At 43.5% G+C, this 15,427-nt stretch overlaps 2 protein-coding genes across 6 annotated transcripts in view; both read right to left on the reverse strand.

Annotated features, from left to right (window-relative positions):
• Positions 1 to 96: 96 nt before the first annotated feature.
• On the reverse strand, positions 97 to 6,126 carry nudt17 (nudix (nucleoside diphosphate linked moiety X)-type motif 17). Its single transcript, XM_079525970.1, has 8 exons — positions 6,009 to 6,126; positions 4,774 to 4,905; positions 3,662 to 3,845; positions 3,048 to 3,073; positions 2,517 to 2,609; positions 2,114 to 2,212; positions 1,738 to 1,871; positions 97 to 335 (listed from the first exon to the last, which is right to left on the reverse strand). The coding sequence occupies exons 1-8, from the start codon at positions 6,087 to 6,089 to the stop codon at positions 185 to 187; spliced, it is 900 nt and encodes a 299-aa protein (XP_079382096.1). The 5' UTR covers positions 6,090 to 6,126; the 3' UTR covers positions 97 to 184.
• A 1,240-nt stretch (positions 6,127 to 7,366) lies between these two features.
• Positions 7,367 to 15,427, reverse strand: part of tipin (timeless interacting protein) — a 35,754-nt gene continuing 27,693 nt past the window's right edge. For all 5 annotated transcript variants that reach the window (XM_079526084.1, XM_079526083.1, XM_079526085.1 and 2 more), the window contains exons 3-8: positions 13,972 to 14,062; positions 12,977 to 13,052; positions 11,502 to 11,624; positions 11,345 to 11,408; positions 10,329 to 10,613; positions 7,367 to 9,411 (exon numbers count right to left, since the gene is read on the reverse strand). In XM_079526084.1, the coding sequence (XP_079382210.1) occupies positions 8,417 to 9,411; positions 10,329 to 10,613; positions 11,345 to 11,408; positions 11,502 to 11,624; positions 12,977 to 13,052; positions 13,972 to 14,062 (1,634 nt within the window). In that variant the 3' untranslated portion in view covers positions 7,367 to 8,416. The remainder of the gene's footprint in view (positions 9,412 to 10,328; positions 10,614 to 11,344; positions 11,409 to 11,501; positions 11,625 to 12,976; positions 13,053 to 13,971; positions 14,063 to 15,427) is intronic.

The following is a 15,427-nucleotide window of genomic DNA, read 5'->3' on the forward strand; positions in this document are numbered from 1 at the left end:
ACCCCCCGAGCGTCAAAAAATGCCCGATTATCGGCTAGTGTAAGGCCACCTTAACTCTAGGCTTTAGGGCTCAAGGAATGGGACTGAATCAGTGAATGTATTTATATATTTATATTTATTTCCAAATCCAACATGGCCCCCATCGCCGCGGTGAGGTGGTGGTCCTGTAGACGAGGTGGTGGTCCTACAGGGTTTCCAGCCACAGTTCCAGGGCAAACTTGGTTCCGGTGCTGACCCGCTCTACGTCCGGTCCACTGCTGGGAACCCGAGAACACAGCACTGACACCGGAAGCTCTGAGAGGGCGAGAGAGCCGTCTGGAGAGACCTCACACACACTGCAGCACACGCACGCGCAGACGCACGCACGCACGCACACACACAGGTTACCATTACACGGGTGCATGTGTTTGGTCCGATGTACTAACAGTCCGACAAGCATTAGTCCGACACCATAACCTAACCCTTACAGGGAAGCCACGGGTGAGTCTTAACCAGCCACGCATGTTGTCGGTCTGCCGCATGTTCGGACTGTTACGTCGGCCCAGCGTACAGTATGTGCCCCCCATTACACAACATTGATACTGGAACCTCTGAGAGTGTGAGAGAACCATCTGACCACATACTGCACCACACACAACAATGACAATAGAGTAGCACAAATTATATAATTTACAATCTGGACAACATCTATCAGGCGCTCTTTGATCAAGCGTGACTTACAATACACAAGGTAAACACACATATGGGCTCCATCTTGCGCCACCCTTATCCCCTTATCCCTAAACGTATTTGCCATTTTTTACTATTTTGAAAAACATTTTAAAATAGTTCAAAAGCCGTCGAGACATTGTGAGCTTGTAGATCGGCTATTTGAACTATTTAAAAAGGTTTTTTTTAAATAGTAAAAAAAGGCAAATTAGTTTAGGGATAAGGGTTAAGGGATACAAGATATAGCCCCCCCCCTTTTGAAACTAGCTCCTTGCCACTCGTCCTACACACTTCCACTTGGTTTGAGCATAGTTAGGACAGCAGAGTCACTGCCCATATTTCGCCGCAGGTTGAAAACCCACCTCTTCAGGAAACACTACCCTTCCTCTCTGCCTGACCTACTTGTTGTTAACTAGTTGTACGAACGCTTGTTTTCTATTGTTGTATTGTTTATTGGATCTTGTTTAGTCGATACACTTAATTGTTTTAGCTCATGCTCATTTGATTTAGCTATTTTGTCTCATCTGTTTAAGGAAATAGGTAGCTGATATATTGCACTTTTACCTTAGCGCTAGGTATACTCTTGGTTGCTTGTTTTTGCAGAAAATGCACTAAAGACTTCTGGTGATTAGTAGTTTTTGTTCCCTACCTATGTTGAATACACTTATTGTAAGTCGCTTTGGATAAAAGCGTCTGCTAAATGACTGTAATGTAATGTAATGTAGATATATAAATAATAGAGACAGCACCGGAATTCTCCTCTCATCCACTTGCATTGCATTGCATTGCGTCTATTATTTATATAGCTATGCTCAAACTGAGTGGAAGTGTGTAGGGCGAGTGGTGAGGAGCTCGTTTCAAAAATGGCCCACCAGTGCCCCACCAGTGCCTCCCCACTGTCCCCAGTGCCCTCCCCAGTGCCTCCCCAGTGCCTCCCCAATGCCTCCCCAGTGGAAAAGTGTCCCATCAACTATTAATAAAATTGGTCAGAAGAATCAGCCAATTGATCAGCCAATAGGACGCCATTACCTGACAGAGGGAGGTAGACCAGCCAATAGAACGTCAGATTCTTCACCGTCTACAGCCGACACCATCGCTCTGACCAGAAGAGGCTCCGCCCACAAACATCCACTGACCTCTTCTGGACACGGAGAGAACTGTTCCTAGAAAGACAGACAGGTAGAGAGACAGACAAATAGTCAGACAGACAGACAGGTAGAGAGACAGACAGTCAGACAGGTAGAGAGACAGACAGTCAGACAGACAGCCAGACAGACAGACAGACAGACAGACAGACAGACAGACAGACAGACAGACAGACAGACAGACAGACAGACAGACAGACAGACAGACAGACAGACACAGACAGACACAGACAGACAGACAGACAGACAGACAGACAGACCTGTAGTTGCACGTGTGTGTAGTTTGTGTGTAGTAACATGTACGTCACTATGTGGTGTCTATGTGGTTTTCCTCTGGACAACATGGCAGGGTAGACGGACTGTCAGGGAGACAAAACACATCGTTATTATAATATCATTATAAATATACATTTTTATCATATTATAAACATCATATATGTCAAGGTGTGAGACAGGAGGATAAACATTACATAATAAATATATACAGTAACAGATACAGTAACTGTATCGACGCTTGAATTTTATTTTCAACGATCCAACTATAACGATATGCAAACATATAATATATCGTTTCACGTGACTTCGTATCGATTCGTATCAGGTTTGGATATTTGTGCGTGCGTGCGTGTGTGCGTGCGTGCGTGCGTGCGTGCGAGCGTGTACCTCCCACAGTCCCAGTAATTCGGGTGAAACATCCTCGGGTTCCAGTTTGATTCCAGTTTCCTCCCTCAGCTCTCTAAGCCCCGCCTCCAGCAGCTGTCAATCACAACCATGATGTCCTTGTCAACGAACCCGCATTAATACGCATTTGGTCATTGAGGGGTGCTAGCCCCTCCTATGCACAGTTTTGTGTGTGTTTGTACCACGTAATGTGATGATGTCTGAAGATAAGAGTGCCCCTCACTTCACACGAGTGTGATTTTTGAGGGGCGCTCCTCCTATATCCAGCTTTTAGTGTATGTTCACAAACTTTGTCCTACACAAACATTACATTCCCATTGACAATGAATGGAGAATTCTACATAATAGTGTCTGAGCAAATAGACAGTGTCTATGATGTACGATGATAAGAGCACCCCTACGAAGTCTTATTACTGCCATCTCGGTGAGAAAGAATAATAATCGCTGGTGGGGGCGGGGCAATGAATGAAAATGTCACTGAAGTTACACTGATGTTCAACACACAACACATACCTGCTCATCCAGTTCAATATGACCACCTGCAGAGAACACGCACGCACGCACGCACGCACGCACGCACGCACGCACGCACGCACGCACGCACGCACGCACGCACGCACGCACGCACGCACGCACGCACGCACGCACGCACGCACGCACGCACACACACACACACACACACACACACACACACACACACACACACACACACACAGTGTGAAGTGGGATTTTTCTACCTTTTTTCACTGACAAAAACAAAATAAAAGTGAAGCTTTCATGACTAAAACTATGACTAAATATATGGAAGGTTTCAGCAACAAATAAAAACTTGGGCCCATTCGGGATGTTAAAACGGCCCTGGTGACATCACAGGGGGGCGGATAATAAAACGGAACTAAAGCGTGAATAAAGAGTGGCAATTGACCCACATGACGTCAGAGCTCAGTGGCCAATGAAAACGGCGTAACCACCCACCCTCCGTCTTCCTATTGGTTAGCCCATGAGATGTCACAGCCCAGAGAGAAAACAGCCCCGGCAATATATATACGATAACAATAGTGGACTCACTTCTCGAGGCCACAATAGTTATCAACAATAATACTAATAATACGGTATTAAAAACATACCTGGTGGAACCCAGATATTTGGGAAGATTCGGAGTCCAGCAGCCCGTCTCGTCAACAGCACTCTCTGATTGGCTGACTGGAGGAGGACAGCCACACCCACGTCCACGCCCCGCTGCTGCACGTCCAATGGGATAGCGGCTGCCTCTGTGACTGACAGGTGCTTGAAGGGACAGAAGGGCGCCCTCTGGGTGCGACAAAGAGCCAGCCGGCCAATCAAAACTCCAAATAATTAATTAATGATTATTTTTTAAAGAAGAAAGACTTTAGACATAATAGTCCATTTGGTTCCATTTGTACACTCTCAGAGTTACAGACTTGTAAGGGTCCATTTGGAACCCCCTCAAGGAACCCAGAAAGTCCCTGGACCTCACTTTGAGAACTGCTACAATAATATGTATGCAGTATGTATGTATGATTGCATTTGTGTTCATCAGAAATTATAAAAATATGGTAGATTTTAAGGGAACTGTTAAGGAACAAGGGAACCGTTCAAAGGCAATGTTGCCGATTTTGCACCTCCTATTGAACATGATTTTGGCGACCATGACGCCTTCAGAGTCAGTTCTTCCTGGACTATAATGGACTACAGCCCCCATGTTTATTGTAGTTCTAGTCAGACGACCTTCAGCTGATGGCAATCACTTTGTTACTGTCAAACACCTAATAATCAGACTGTACAAAGTGACCATTGAAGAGGGAGGAGTGACTGGAGTTTTTATGTTTTATTTTTTAGCTTTTGTTGTGAATGTCTTGCATCTGTTTTAACCAGTATTAGGTAAATAGTCATTTTAACGTGTCTGCAAATATTAATGTTGTTAGATATGTTTACATATTACATATCTTCTAAAGTGGTTGTTTTGCAGTGGTGGAATACTCAAATTTTTGGGGAAATTGGAAATACTTAAAAATTGTACAACCATAGACTATAGCGCTTTAACAACCTTTTTACCAAAGAAAGTAGTATGTGTAAATGTACTTAGTTATTGTCCAGTTTCCACCACTGTTGTTTTGTAGGAGTGTCATGATGCCCTTCATTCATTCACTGTGTAGGTGATCTTAGAGCAGTCTTAACAAGGTTGTATATCTGATCATTATTTTTTATTTATTTTCACCTTCAGCGGGACGTGTCTTCCCAGTGGTCCAGACGTCTGTCCGGCAGCAGACAGTATGAAGCGGTTGTCCTCCAGGGAACATGTGACCACCGCCTGGTCCTCCATGCTGTTGTTGAAGTACCCTGTGATGCTCTGAAACCACAACATTGTTATTGAAGTATACCCTGTGATGCTCTGAAACCACAACATTGTTATTGAAGTATACCCTGTGATGCTCTGAAACCACAACACTGTTATTGAAGTACTCTGTGATGCTCTGAAACCACAACACTGTTATTGATACCCTGTGATGCTCTGAAACCACAACACTGTTATTGAAGTACCCTGTGATGCTCTGAAACCACAACACTGTTATTGAAGTACCCTGTGATGCTCTGAAACCACAACACTGTTATTGATACCCTGTGATGCTCTGAAACCACAACACTGTTATTGAAGTACCCTGTGATGCTCTGAAACCACAACACTGTTATTGAAGTACCCTGTGATGCTCTGAAACCACAACACTGTTATTGATACCCTGTGATGCTCTGAAACCACAACACTGTTATTGATACCCTGTGATGCTCTGAAACCACAACACTGTTATTGATACCCTGTGATGCTCTGAAACCACAACACTGTTATTGAAGTACCCTGTTATGCTCTGAAACCACAAAACATTCACCATTGATTGATTGATTCATTCGTTCATTACTTGTAATAACAGTTTGCAAAAAAAGGACGGAGGATAGCCTAGTTATTATTATACAATAATTATGATCATAGCAGTACAACACTCGTGTGAAGTGAGGGGCGTCCAGATGTTTGGGGGCAAATGTTGATGTTCTCATGTCAGTGAAAAGTTAAATACATGTATTACAAGATGAATTATCAGCAAGATTATGTCTTATGTTACGTTGTCATTTACTGTCCTAAACAAACATTAAAGTCCACAGACTTAGCTGGCATAGAATTACATCATCATAACTAAACTACCCTATACAAACATTAAAGTCCAAATGGTGCGTTCACAACACGGGCAGAAATACAAAAATATTTTGGGGGTTCTTGACAAAATGGTTGAGAGCCACTGGTTTAAAGTAAACAACATTGTTGGAAATTGGAATCTAATTAACAACTACACTTTATAAACCAGGCAACCAGCCCAAACAACCCCAAAGTCACTTATAATACGCAGACATGTCAACACTACTAAAACCCCTGGGTTTTGAGATGCACAATTTTAAACTGACTTGCAGAAAGTGCGCGCGCTGCGGGGCCGCGCGGATCTCCTTGGAGAGGACGTGCACGAGCACCTTCCTCACCGCGTCCATGTTTGTGTCGTTTGTTTGTTTGTTATTGTTCCAACTTCTGGTTCTGCTTCTTCTGTGGCTTTAAAAAACAGCATACATACTGCTTGAGCATTGGTGGTGCCATGCTGCCTCCCGCTGGTCGTTTAGGGATTTACACACAACTTTGTGGAAGTTATGAGGGGGAATAACTTATTAATTACATTATGATGATGTATGAGATATGACATCAGCATCTCCACTTATATAAACTATATGCTGGTAAAATGTATCACAAGAGGCAACCACACTACAAGTTGCATATTTCTAGTTAATATATGGATTCATCATAGAATAATAAAAGTTTCTTATTTATTTGACAATTTGGCCAATGTTCGATCAGTTTTGTAGTATAGTTTGTCGAGTACTTCTGACGCAGTAAGCATTAAATAAGGACCACGCCAAACCATGTGGGGACCTCCCTGGTGGTCTTGACCGACCCACAGGTTGAGAACCACTGCTGTATAACCATCACAGCCAAATCTAATTTGTCTTTCTAAACAAATCTTTGGGACCGACACCATGGACACTGACCGTCCACACCGTTATGTGCAAGTCATGAGAAGGGATTTGTGTATTCGGTGTCGACTTATCTGTATTGGTTACTGTGGACATAACGTAACATTACCATACCTTACGCTTACCTTATATGGCGTCGTGGGATGTTGCTCCTTGATCTAAAACAGTTTAGTGCAAGAAATTTGACCCCGACCCAAAATGGTGACAATAGCAGATTTACAAGCTCACAACACGTCACTTTGTGAGCTTGTGGATCTGCCGTTTATAACTTAATTTGAATTTATTTGTGGAATTCATTTCATATACCTTTGAAAAGTTGGGAATAGTTTTTAATTGATGAAAAGTTTTGACTTTTTTAAACCTTTTGAAATATATATTTGTTTTATGTAGCAAAACAAAGCAAAAAAGGGGGACATTTACTCGCGAACCATCCATTGCTTGGGAAACAGTGATCAAAAATCTCACAATGCCCAGTGACGTGAGCCCGTACACCGGTTATATTTAGCGAGCGACACCGTCATACAACAAAGTATAAAGCAGGTTTCTGTGTCCAGCCTAGGACATTTTTCAGACGTTACTTTCTTGAATCGCATTTCGAACCAGTAACCACCTACTGTAAGAACGTGGTTTAAATTTGGCTTTTTGCTGTTCAGATTTGATCAAAGCAATCCGATTCCCATCGCCATAAAAAAGAAATAGTCTGAAAAAATATATAATAATCAGCCTCATCTCTTGCATGCATCTGTTAACGTGTCAATTTATTTTATAAAATATCACAGAAAAATACTTAAATCTCCATCCACAAGCATGTGTGGCTCAAGACGACAACACGAGAGGATATCACCAAAACTAAACTTCAACAAAATGCTGATTTGGAACAAACATTAGTCAACATACTGTACTGTACATACAGACATTGATGGTACACATGTTCCTCACAATTGTAGTGCTGTATAAATATCACAATGTTGACCAAATGCCTCAATATCAACGTTGTGACCAGAATATCATATTGTGAGGATAGTATCAAATCCCACCCCCACACAATATGGGCTCCATTTTCGTCACCGCTAAACCCCTTATCCCTAAACGTCTTTGCCATTTTTGTTACTATTTTACAAAACATTTTTGAATAGTTAAAATGGCCAGTCTACAAGCTCACAACGTGTCAATGTAGATTGGCTAGTTGAACTATTCAAAAATGTTTTTCAAAATAGTAAAAAAAAAAAAAAAGGCAAAGAAGTTTAGGGATAAGGGGTTTAGCGGTGACGAAAATGGAGCCCTATATCTTTAAAATAGCAGATGTACAGTCTAGTACAAGGCAAGCTCACAACACAATGTGATGCGTTGTGTTTCATTACATGCAGCAGTTATCATTGAATCTCAGCTTTCACGCTGATCACATATATTCTCATCTGTTACAAGTAGGTTTGCCTCATTGAGAGATCTTTCTGTGGTTTTGGCGAGTTGCTGTCCGTTTAGTTTTGAAGAACTGTCTTAGAACATTTTATTGCAGCAAAAATGTTTCCAAAATTGCACATTTAAAAACGCACATCGGGTCGCATAGCAACGATCAGCTATTTTTGCCGTTTGGAAAAACTTGGGCCAATTTGTGATTAAGTGATTATAAGCCAGGAAAAGGAAACGCCTTAAGTCCAAAACCCCAGATGATATCTAGTGTCATACTGCCCAGTCTTACACTGGTCCCTCATACATTTTAAGCTAAGGAACAGCGGCACATGGGGGTGAATTTGGGAGCAGCAGAGAATCTTTGTGAGGAGCTCCCTCCAGACTCAACTGCTGCTATGGTTCTGCGTCTTCTGATCCGCATCCTGCTCTCTCTGGTTCACATCTTTAGCCTGGACTGAAGCCTGGTCCAGATCTTTAGCCTGGACTGAAGCCTGGTCCAAATCTTTAGCCTGGACTGAAGCCTGGTCCAGATCTTTAGCCTGGACTGAAGCCTGGTCCACATCTTTAGCCTGGACTGAAGCCTGGTCCAAATCTTTAGCCTGGACTGAAGCCTGGTCCAGATCTTTAGCCTGGACTGAAGCCTGGTCCAAATCTTTAGCCTGGACTGAAGCCTGGTCCAGATCTTTAGCCTGGACTGAAGCCTGGTCCACATCTTTACCCTGGACTGAAGCCTGATCTCCCTGGTCCACATCTTTAGTCTGGACTGAAGCCTGATCTCCCTGGTCCATATCTTTAGTCTGGACTGAAGCCTGATCTCCCTGGTCCACATCTTTAGTCTGGACTGAAGCCTGATCTCCCTGGTCCACATCTTTAGTCTGGACTGAAGCCTGATCTCCCTGGTCCACATCTTTAGTCTGGACTGAAGCCTGATCTCCCTGGTCCATATCTTTAGTCTGGACTGAAGCCTGATCTCCCTGGTCCACATCTTTAGTCTGGACTGAAGCCTGATCTCCCTGGTCCATATCTTTAGTCTGGACTGAAGCCTGATCTCCCTGGTCCACATCTTTAGTCTGGACTGAAGCCTGATCTCCCTGGTCCATATCTTTAGTCTGGACTGAAGCCTGATCTCCCTGGTCCACATCTTTAGTCTGGACTGAAGCCTGATCTCCCTGGTCCATATCTTTAGTCTGGACTGAAGCCTGATCTCCCTGGTCCATATCTTCAGTCTGGACTGAAGCCTGATCTCCCTGGTCCATATCTTCAGTCTGGTGTCCCTGGTCCATGTCTTCTTCCATAGCCTGGTCTTCCCTCTGAGAGGAGCTCGTCGACGGTTCCTCCGCCATCACGTTTGAAGAGGCAGGTTGGGAAGCCGACACGTCTGGAAAAAGGTGGGAAGACACCGTCAAGAAGGATTTTCACAATGACCTCCAGAATTATACAACACTACAAGTTTCACTCAAACGTCTGAAAACATTCTTTCTTTTCTTCTCTCTAATCAATTTCAGGGCGCTCCGGGGCCGCAGTGGCTCAGTAGGTAGAGCTGTCGCTTGGGAATCGGAAGGTTCCATCGCCCACTCCCCCGTGTTGACATACTGCTAACTCAGGGGTTCTCAACGTTTTTGGCCGGGGACCCCCGGAAATGCTTTGGCAATGTCTCGGGACCCCCGCCCCGCCCCCTCCCGACACCCAATATAAATTGACTGCTACAATAACCTTAACCCATTTTGGGCGGGAACCCCTTTTGGTGTTTTAAGCATTGTTATAATTTAGCTATTGAAAAATAGCAGATCTACAAGCTCATAGCGCGCCACCGAGTGGCGCGCTACGAGCTTGTAGGTCTGCTATTTTTGAAAAATCGTGAAAATAAAATTTTTAAAATATATATATATATATATTTTTTGGAAATAATTTGGGGACCCCCTAAAATAATTTGGCGACCCCCCGAGGGGTCGCGACCCACGGGTTGAGAACCCCTGTGCTAACTAACTAACTGCCAACTGCTCCTGATGAACATGTCAGTGCCTTGCATGGTTTCCCCTGCCGTCGGTGTGTGAATGTGTTGTAAAGAGCTTTGGAAAAAGGCATGATATAAATGCAGTTAATGCACCATTTACCTTTGACTGAAAATATTTCTTCAATCAATTCTCTTGCAAAAGTCCTGTATTCTCTTCTTTTTTTTGCGATTCAAAGTGTCACCAGTTTGATTTTTGCCTACTAAATTGGGTAGAATAAAAAAAAGGGATACAAATAATTGGCTTCTCCAAATGAGGAAAATGTGAACCAGTGGGGCTCTACCTGTCTGCTGCTGCAGCTGTTGTTGCTGCTGCTTGCGGGCTAAACGCTTCTCCAAGGCCAGCTGCTTGTTGCGCTCCATGCGCTGCCGCTGCTCCTCGGTCAGCGAAGGGGCCGAGGAGGACGCCGGGGTGGAGTGGAAAGCCGGAACCGGAGTCGGAGCCGGGGTGGAGCGGAAGGCCGGAGCGGGGGTGGAGTGGAGCGGTTCATCGGGGAAGATTCCTCCTCCGAATGGGTCCGGTTCCCCAAAGTGCTGCTCCTCCCTGTGCGCACCCATGTCTTCCTCACCTGAGGGGTGTGTGTGTGTGTGTGTGTAAAGTTTAGACACAAATGTCACCTTGGTTTGGGACAAGTGAAAACAGCATACTATATGGAGACTTTCATTTATTTACTTTCACCATCATCATACTGTATCGGGGATTAAAGCTAAAACTAATCTCACAATCTAATTTGTGAAAGGGTGAGAAAGGTGTCCTCTGACCTCCATATTAGCTCTTGAGTTTCCTAAACAACTATCACAGTACAGTATGTAAAATGATTAAAAAAAAAGAATGTAATGAGCTCGATCCTAACATCAACGTTCTGTTCAATCACCTCAATCTGAGCCTCAATTCAGAGAAAAACGCAGCTGAAGATCGTGGCCATTAATTACAGCAGTCTATGCAGCGGCCATCTTACTACAGGCAAATACACCGAGCCGAGCAATGCCTAGCGACGTGGAACGCTACTATAGTATACGGTAAATATAAAAGAGGCTATTCTGGATTAATATCAACCCCAAATTTACGCTATTCATGGCAACGGCAGGAATTGACAGTTAAATTCACGTGATTCATGGCAACAGCAGGAATTGACAGTTAAATTCACGTGATTCATGGCAACGGCAGGAATTGACAGTTAAATTCACGTGATTCATGGCAACGGCAGGAATTGACAGTTAAATTCACGTGATTCATGGCAACAGCAGGAATTGACAGTTAAATTCACGTCAATGGCAGTAAAAGAGTCACATGACTCACCATCTTTACCGATGAAATCGTCGTGGGTCAAAGGCATGTCAAGTCGTATTCGCTTAAGACACGTCTGAAGGTGGACAAGGAAAGGGGAAGAATTAACAGCAATATTGTTTGGAGTTTGTACATTTTGTTTTACCAATATTCAGCATCTCCACCTCACCTGTACGTCTTTTTTGGCACCGAGCTTCTCCACTTTCTCTATGAAGTCTTCAAACTGCATTTTGGGGTACAGCCTGTGAGCCCAGTTCTCCATCTTGTGCATGAGGAGCCTCAGGTCTTCAGTCTGAACACACGAGCACACAGAAGACAATCAGACTTTAATTGCAGATTAGTCAAAAAACAACTAGAATCGGCCGATACCGATGTGTTTGCGTCATAGTGATGGGAGATTAATCGGCAGAGGGCCACTGCATTTCCATACTCACTCCAGTAGTATAATACGCTAAACCCCTTTACTCAAAAAGCCGATTATACAGTAAATATAATAAAGGGACACCCTATATAAGCTAATTGAACTTCAAACACACGTCCCTGCTTCTAGTGACTGATTGTATTTAAAAAAATAAAAAAAAAGGAATTGAAAAAGGACAGTCAGAAGGGTGTGTAGATATACTAATACATTGGTCAGTCTGCACATCTGTGGGGACGAACAAGAGAAGCTTGAAGATCCAATGGAGCGCTTGTTGATACTTTTCATTGGTTCAATATTTTGGGTGCAAGATTAGCCCGGGGCACACACAGACAGCCCCTGTCATTATGATCAAATACATCAAATTCCTCATGTCCAAAGCACATCTGTGTCATTTTAGCTTGTAACCACTTACTTTATAGAAAAAGAGCGGCTCTACAAGATCATAGCACGTCACTTTGTGACGTGCTACGAGCTTGTAGATCTGCTATTTTGGCAAGGCACTGCGTCAGGCACCCAGAACTTGAGGCAAGTAAATTGTCTCTATGGGAGCCAACTCAGGGCAAAGCCAGGAGGGGAAATAAGCGTACATCAGGGTTCCCCAATAAATTTTCCTCAAGGGCCATATTTGACTAGGGTACCAGGCTGGGGGCCGAGTCCGCACGCACAAGGTCGAGGTCTTGCCCTGAAAATTCATTTTCAGGGCAAGGCCCCATTTTAAAAGGATGCCCAGTTTGACATGCATAGGCTACTGACCCCCATTTAATGCCATTTATATCTGGGACCCCCTAAAAAAAGGGGGGGGGGGGGCACAAGGGGGCGCTCCGCGGGCCGCCTATTGGGGAACCCTGACCTACATAGACGTACTGCAGCGTGACAGCTTAGCAAACAACACTGCTCAAGACGCTGATATTAGATAGGAAAGTGTGGAGGGCAGTGATCCAGGAATCCCCAGTTGGTGTTGGCTAGACCACACTCTCGCAGTAACTAACTAACTTACTTTAGAAAAATCCTGTAAATGTGTGCAAATTAATTTGAATATACAGTAGTAGTGAGCATTTTTAACTAAAATCTTTGCTTCCGGGGGGTCCCTGGAATAAAATATTTTGCTTCTGGGGGGGGGGGGGGGGGGGGTCCGTGGCATATCATTTTAGAAGTCCTTTACATGAAAGCCTTCGAGAACCACTGACATAGAACCAGGAAACAGGCCCACCATCAAAGCTCACCTCGTGTCCTTTGCCTTTGAAGTGAACATTATCAAACAGTGTCCGTAGAGCTGGGAGTCCTCTCTCTGACACCAGCCTAGAAACAAAAAGAATATCTACATTATACTTCGGTTGGAAATACACCGACTGTGCATGAAGACATTGATGTCCAGGTAGTAATGAATTCATTACTCTGCCAGTGTTTCTCCCTTATTGTGTCGACTCCACCGTCGGGACCCACAATGTGTCCAGGATGTAAACAAAGGTTGTCTAGAGGGTTTCTTTAGTTATGGGCGGTTGAATATAGCTTGCTTTGACCAAGAAACGCAATCTGGGAAATTAGCGCACAAAATAGGGAACGAGACTTTGCCCCAGGTGAAGGAGTTTAAGTATCTCGGGTCTTGTTCAGCTGAGCCAAAATGCAAAGCTCTCTATACCGACCAATCTTCTTTCCTACTCTGACCTGACATGAAGTGTGGGTTGAAAGAACAAGATTGCATATATGGGGCCTGACGTCGAAAAAAAAAGAAAAAGGTATTTTGAAAGAATATATATTCAAAGATTTGTGCCGCATTTTTACGATTTTTCTACAAGCTCATAGAGCTTGTAGATCTGCTATATGAGCTTGTAGATCTGCTATTTTTCAATAGCTAAAGTATAACATAATGCTTAGTTAAAACACCAAAACGGGTTCCCGTCCAGAATGGGTTAAGAGTCTTGCTCAGGGACACACATCGACAAATTGCTGGCCTGGCATGGAATCGTACCTGGGACAACCAGGGCCTAGTTTAGGTTATCCGGGCATCTAGTACGGATGCCTCCTGCGTGTCTCCCGAGTCCCTAAGGATGACCAGATGGGTGGGGGGATTATTTCTCCACGCCTCAGGATTCCCAAGGAGGAAGTTGCTAAAGTTGCTCGGGAAAGGTAAGTCTGGAGCTCTGTTGGAACTGTTATCCCCACGTCCGACCCCGCATAAGCGGTGGAAGATGGATGGATGAAAGGAGCGGTTTCATACCTGTTTGAGTCCAGCTTTGGCTGAGGTCTCCTCACTCCTTTCCTTTTAGCAGCAGGAACCTCCGCCAGCTGGGACACCTCGCCTTCTTCACCTGCGTACAGCACAAACACACACACAGTCAAACACTTGGATTCACCACGCACAATACATAAACTGAGGTTACACAATAGGCCTTGTGGTTAGACTGTCCGCCCGTCTAATCACAATTATTTGACATAATCGTCATTATCACGTGTCATACATACAAAATATATTATATATAAAAAAAACAGCTGAGATAATACTCTGAATATTAAAGCAAGGTGGGAAGCAGAGGGCAACCTTACTATATCAGCAGAAGAATGGGAAAGAATATGTAAACATCAGTGGAAAATGAGTAGTTCCCCCACATGGAGAGAATTCAGCTGGAAAAATGTGAGTCGTTTCTTTTGCACTCCAGCCCAGAAAAGACATTACACGTATCAGTCGGACTGTTGGAGACTCTGTGGGGAAACATTGGCAGATCATTTTCATGTGTTCTGGAGTTGCCCTTCTGTGGTTCCATTTTGGAGAAGTGTCCACAGTGTCCTGGAAGCAGTTTTTGGTGTTGACATTCCTTTTGATTTTAAAACCATGTATCTTGCAGATCTGGAGGGACTTCAATTTGTAAAGCAGGATCAGTATCTATTGAGGGTATTGCTGGTGGCATCCAAAAAAGCCTTAACAAAAAAGTGGCTTACAAATGTAATACCAACTATAAATGAATGGATTGATTTAATCTATAGTATATTTATTATGGAGAGAATTACATTCAGCTTCAGAGGTCAAGTTGAAGTCTTCACAGATAACTGGTTTAGATGGATTGCTCATGTTTCTACCATAAGACCTGATTTTGTATAGTTTCAGTTAAACCTGTTTAACCTGTATGCACCTGTTTGAGGTACTTATGTATTATGAATGATCATCGATAGAGAAGAGAGGCAGACATCTCCCCTTGTGTGTATTGTACGTATATTGTCTTGTTCTGTTTTCGGTTGTATGTATTGTCAATTGTCAGTCGTTTCGTTTTCATGTATGTTTGATTAAAATTCAATAAAACGTAAATTTAAAAAAAAAACAGCTGATCTACAAGTTTATAACGCATCGCTGCTATTCTTATTATCAAGTTATTTGTCATATCTGCCCTTTACAGAATAAAACGAAAGCGCTCGCACACAGAGGGCTTTAGATTTAGTCTGAGGAAGAGCCTTGTGCTCGAAACGCCACAGTCACTTGAATGGTGCAATAAAAGCATCTGTTCTTTAGTTTTATTCTGTGTATACCGTTCGTCGCTCAGCACCTGCCCAAATTTGGGTTGGGGATGTGCATGTCATTGCTCTCTTTTCTCATATATGCCCTCTTTTCTAATATATGCCCTGTGCAATGATTAGGAAGCCTAAAATCCAAATTCCAATGTTCAATGCCAAAAAAGCAATTA

This window comes from Electrona antarctica (genome assembly GCF_951216825.1).
Source record: "Electrona antarctica genome assembly, chromosome: 17".
In the NCBI taxonomy this organism is placed as follows: domain Eukaryota; kingdom Metazoa; phylum Chordata; class Actinopteri; order Myctophiformes; family Myctophidae; genus Electrona; species Electrona antarctica.